Genomic DNA, 5,672 nt, shown 5'->3' with positions numbered 1-5,672 from the left:
GACCATTAGATTCCTCCGCGCTGGAGCCGAGCCGCCGCACAACCCACGAAAGCAAGATAATTCCGCACACAGCTGCAATTCCAGGTTTTCAAACAGAGATGGCGACAAAGAGGCAAAACTTACGGACTGCAGCTTTAAATAAGACAACCTCTGTATTGTAAGTGGCTGACAAATGCGACCTATGGAGGGCACAGGTTTGAAATGAGACAAAGCTGATTATAATGGGTTCAAATGTCTTTTGTCTCATCACATGCGCCACATGCGTACAGTGTTTGATTATGAGGGTGTATATCATGAGTTTGTATTTTATTTTGTGGTTCAACAAAAGCAATGGTTCTCAACCTTTATGACTCTAAAAAAAGCATGGTACCCTGACAGCCAATAACATCTCTGCGGCATTTTCAGTGACAAATTTTTGTACTCTCCCTACCTTATATCCCCTCCAGAAAGCCTGGATCAACACTGCAGCTTGCTCATCTGTTAGAAGTAGAGAAGCTGGGATGTGCGGCCTGGGACTGACAGAGAGAGAGCATGTCTGTCATGCAAATAAATCACATTCAGAGCTGAAATGAAAACTGAGAGAGACAGCCAGAGTACGTTTATTAGGCAATCTACTTACTGTTCAAGAAGCCAATTCTGGACGAAAGGAATTGTATGAAAATTTGTAGGTGTTCGCTCTGTCCGAGGGTTTTTACTAATAGACAAGAGCAAAAAATAAAGAACGTATTTAAACACATTTAACTGTATAAAAGTCACAAGGAAATAGCCATAAAGTGTTGGCAAAACACACAGGGTCACGTTTCTCTTACTCACTTGTATAGCCATTCAGTGAGGAAGTCACAGCCATTAAACGCCGTCTTTTTCCTCTAGATTGACAATCGGACATGTGAAATAAACACAATGAAAAATACATTATAAGATTAAATGTTACTGATCAGTGGCATAGGTTATGTAGTTGGGCAACATGGAGTGTTGAAAAGAAGTTGAAAACGTTACGATTTTTAAATGTTTTTAATAAAGTCTCTTCAGCTCAACATCTTCTGCTACATTTTTGTGCTAAAAAAAATACAGTATAAACAGTAACATTGTGAAATAGTATTACAAATTTAAATAACTGTTTTATATTGCAATATATAGTAGCGTGTAATTTATTCCTGTGATCAAAGCTACATTTTCAGCATCATTTCTCCAGTCTTCAGTGTCACGTGATCTTCAGAAATCATTCTAATATGCTGCTTAAGAAACATTTATTATTACTATCAATGTTTAAAGTTGTGCTGCTTAACATTTATGTAGAAACTATGACCGAATACCATTTAAACATTTGAATGGTAGTATAGGTATACACTATATAAAAGGAAGTGATATAAAATACATGATAGAACCTTAAGAATTTTTACTTTTTTAGAAACTATGCCATACCACCATTCAAATGTTTAAACAGTATTCGAAGTATACATGATATAATAGGAAATAACCTCCATGCAGCGGTGCTTCTGTGCTTCTGCAAGCAAAGCCTCCAGTCCAGGCAGCAGCACAGGAAACACATGGTCCTCTAAATAACATTTGCTGAGCCCTTGACACAGGTCGGGTGACCCTGAAAATCTGTTTTTGGGGGGAAAAAGGTGTTTTAGGCGAGATAAAAGATGGTCAGATACTACATTAAATAGCAAACAAGCAAATCAATAAATAGGAATCTCAAATATTGACAGTCAAATTACTCTGTTTGGGAAGAGCATCTGATGAAGAGCAGGTAGAAATCAGAGTCTGTCGAACTGGATGACTCGTTCATGTCTTCCTCTGCAAAACAGCACAAATCTCGTAGTCTTTCGCAATATTAGCCCTCTAACAATAACAACTCGCATGCATTTAATGGCATTATTTTCACTGATACCGACACAACTTTCACTGTGAATGGTTTAGCCGATACGTCGACAGAAAGAAGAAAATAAGAATATTTTTGGCTCGAGATCGGTGTTTTCTCAGCTGAACAGCGCTGCAGTGAGCGATCAAAACAACACGACAGAAAGCAGTGTGTGAGTGTGAGTGTGAGTGTGAGTGAGTGTGTAGAAATCAGAGTCTGTCGAACTGGATGACTCGTTCATGTCTTCCTCTGCAAAACAGCACAAATCTCGTAGTCTTTCGCAATATTAGCCCTCTAACAATAACAACTCGCATGCATTTAATGGCATTATTTTCACTGATACCGACACAACTTTCACTGTGAATGGTTTAGCCGATACGTCGACAGAAAGAAGAAAATAAGAATATTTTTGGCTCGAGATCGGTGTTTTCTCAGCTGAACAGCGCTGCAGTGAGCGATCAAAACAACACGACAGAAAGCAGTGTGTGAGTGTGAGTGTGAGCGTGAGTGAGTGAGTGTGTGTGTGTGTGTGTGTGTGTGTGTGTGTGTGTGTGTGTGTGTTACACTCACCGTTTCTACCGCAGCACCGCACAGTTGACAGTCCTGTCAGGCTTGTTTTCAGTAACCATAGTGACGGTAACCAAGGAAGTAACGGCATTTTGACCGGATTCACGAAAATATTCTCCTTGTTTTCCTTAAGAACTAATTTAAGAGATTTTTTTAACACTAATTAATTCTTGAACAATCTGCTGGACTGACCGTGTCGTGTGTGTTTGTATAGTTCAGTCACGTGACTGACGCTTCGCATTTACCTGCAGCACACACCTGTCAGTTCTCCATCGTTATATCACCTCTCAGTACAAGAAAAACAAATATATGTGAATAAACGCCAAGCTTTCGGAATCGAGACATGCAGCACCGTCTTTTTCAATCACTAAAACAGCGGGACGATCTAAAATGTGGCTTAATGTAGGTCATTTTCAAAGTTTAAAGCAGCGCTATGTAACTTTTGGCGCTCTAGCGGTTAATAAACAGAACTGCACACATCCCGCGGAAGAACATTCCAACCGGAGCTACTTCTCTAAGTGTATGTCTATGGCGATTCACGCAGGTATGTGTTACTCCGCAGCGGTGACCAGGCTACAATAGTCCAAATATAAGTACTTATTATAAGTGTACCGTAGTGATTCGGAATAAGACAAAAACGCAGTTTGGAAGATGAATTCATGATGTACTCGCTCATTATATATACATTTAGCAAATTGTGAACACAGAAAAAGTTACATAGTGCTGCTTACACGTGATGAAGAAAGCAGATGAGCCCAGAATACAATCATTATATTATATCATTTTATCATACTGATAAAAAATGTATAGCCTGAATGCACTGTAAGTCGCTTTGGATAAAAGCGTCTGCTAAATGCATACATTTAAGTTTAATGTAATTTTTATTTATAAATAAACTTGCCTTGCTTTATCAGACTTGCATACCTCCGAATTCCATCTGTGATAAAAGTAGTATTTTTTTTAATTTTTTTTACTTGAACTGTACTGACTGACTGTACTCTTGGCCCACATAATGTGATATTAATCATGATGTGTCAAAGCAGGTTTACTCGAGGCAACAGGCCACAAGGTGGGTGTGTTGTATTATAGAAAGAGTTCAGTGATGGTGATATTCTGCTGATTTCAGTGATGAGCACTACATTGAGACATCTCTGCTTACATTGTGTCATTTTTGTTTTCATATTTTATCAATTATTTATGTTTAAAGCATTTTAAATGACCCAAACATACAGATTTAATCCTTTCACAATCTTGGACAAAATGGCAGATGGCAACAGTTTCCAAGGTAGAATTGGTTAATAAAATGTTAATAAAGGTGGGGCTGCATTTAAGAATTAAGAATGTTACTTCCAGATATACATTAAAAAAAACATTCCCAGCCAGTGCCTTTTTTTTTTGCGTCCCTAAGAAATAATCAAACATAGAATTAATGTAACAACAAATAAATCTGCAATGCAAAAATGTAACAATACTATGTATTCTTTCATCAATTTTACATCAGATTAAAGTCAATTAAATATTATTTTAAATAACATTCATGCTGAAGGTTTTCGGGCCTGTCCCTCACTACGATTTTTCTTTTTCAGCAGGACTTTTAATTGTCAAAATGAGGGCAAAATCATATAAAAACCATTGTTCTAAATACAGTCTCACTGGTAAGCAATGTCTTTGGCATAAGTATACACCGTTTCTATAAATTCTAAATCATTTTATTGGTGTCCCCTGATTTCATGTCAGCCCTGTAACCCTTGTAAAATAATGGACATTCAACTGACATCACTTCTATGAGGTAACATCATCTCTCAAGCAAAATACAAAAGTAATGTCCGCACACTGATATAACTGCTCCATACTAAATTTTACTGCAACGTTTCGACCATCAGGTCTTCGTCAGGCACAGGCTTCAGTTTGTCCTTTTTGTCCTGCACCTGAGCCCTATTTGGTTTTGTGGCATGTGCATCTTTTTTGCATTTTTAAAAATAATCTCTCAACCAGGAAAACACAAAGCATATTTCTCTCTCAATTCTATAATCAGTACCGTTTTTTAGGCATAGGCGAGCTAGGCGGTTGCCTAGGGCGCCACCAGCTGAAGGCACGTACTGGCACTACATTTTAGCAGGGTTGTGATAAAGAGTGGCACAGTCCCCCTGAAATATGACTGCCGCCCCCACTGGATCCCCCAACATCATTGGGCTAGAGTACTGTCAATCTGACAATGCCTGTATGCCACTAGATCAGAGTGCTGTCAATTGCATGCAAAGTTTGCATTTGAAGCGCTCATCAACGCCATTAGATCAGTGGGCTCTGTCAGTGCTTTGGCAAGGTAACGCTTTTTTTTTGCCATGCAATAAAGCTAAGTTCAAAGGCCAATTTAAAATATTGGTACAGTAAATAAAGTGCACAAAATCAGTATTTTGTTTAAGCAGTATTTGTGGCAGTTGATAAATCATGTTGCGAGATTTGTTTTTGCACCAATGCATTGTTAAAGGATCAGCGTGTCATATTCCCATATAAACTTTTAACAGCCAATTTAAAAATATTGGTATAGTAAAATTTGTTAATTTACGAGATCAATACATCCTTTATTAAACCCCTTTGTCGAGTTTAATGCATTCTTACGGAGGTGTCGAAATGCTGAATCAATTCATTCACTTCTAACAGCACTTAATGGGAGCAGCGTCATACACATAAGGTGTGTCCCAAACTGAAGTGCATGGACTCCGAAGTGTGCATTTGAAGTGCGATTGCGTCACAGCGTCACGACGTCAGCTGTCCCAATTCAGGATGCACCCTCCGAAGACCGCATTCCAAGGCCGATTGCATCACCGCAGCGCGACGAAGGCTGCCATAATTCGAAAGCGACTTCAAATGCGCCCTCCGTTTCCCAGAATCACTTGCGCGCATATGACAATGGTGTTTATATTCAAAGAACAGGGCGGGGTTTGCCAACCGCCATAAAACATCAAAAGAAGAAGAAGAACAGGGCGGGTGAGAGTTCTGTGGGGGAATTCACATTGAAATGTAAGTATTGTGTTTTCATTTACTCAAATACCTAGCGAAAGTGTTAAAAGCCAGGTTTTTTTACACAAAGCCCACAAACAATAAGACAACCAGTATATAAGGCAATAGTCTTTGCCTTTGTTGTGTTTTTGTAGCGCTGTCATGCAATATATGTCTACAAATGTTTTAACCAAACTTTAGCACTTCAGTATTTTGTATGCATGTCCTGCTGTGTCATATT

The 5,672-nt window shown here is 38.7% G+C and overlaps 1 protein-coding gene across 1 annotated transcript in view; it reads right to left on the bottom strand.

The window, feature by feature from the left end:
- iqck (IQ motif containing K) overlaps positions 1-2,553 on the bottom strand; it is a 25,186-nt gene extending 22,633 nt beyond the window's left edge. The window contains exons 1-6 of the mRNA XM_016543223.1: positions 2,435-2,553; positions 1,722-1,800; positions 1,479-1,605; positions 814-866; positions 620-694; positions 431-515 (exon numbers count right to left, since the gene is read on the bottom strand). Coding sequence (XP_016398709.1) covers positions 431-515; positions 620-694; positions 814-866; positions 1,479-1,605; positions 1,722-1,800; positions 2,435-2,522 — 507 coding nt within the window. The 5' untranslated portion in view covers positions 2,523-2,553. The remainder of the gene's footprint in view (positions 1-430; positions 516-619; positions 695-813; positions 867-1,478; positions 1,606-1,721; positions 1,801-2,434) is intronic.
- Between the last annotated feature and the right edge of the window lie 3,119 nt (positions 2,554-5,672).

This window comes from Sinocyclocheilus rhinocerous, unplaced genomic scaffold (genome assembly GCF_001515625.1).
Source record: "Sinocyclocheilus rhinocerous isolate Xijiao unplaced genomic scaffold, SAMN03320098_v1.1 scaffold489, whole genome shotgun sequence".
NCBI classification, from domain to species: Eukaryota; Metazoa; Chordata; class Actinopteri; order Cypriniformes; family Cyprinidae; genus Sinocyclocheilus; species Sinocyclocheilus rhinocerous.
The sequence above is the reverse complement of the archived record's forward strand: the minus strand, read 5'-3'. Positions and strand labels throughout refer to the sequence as shown.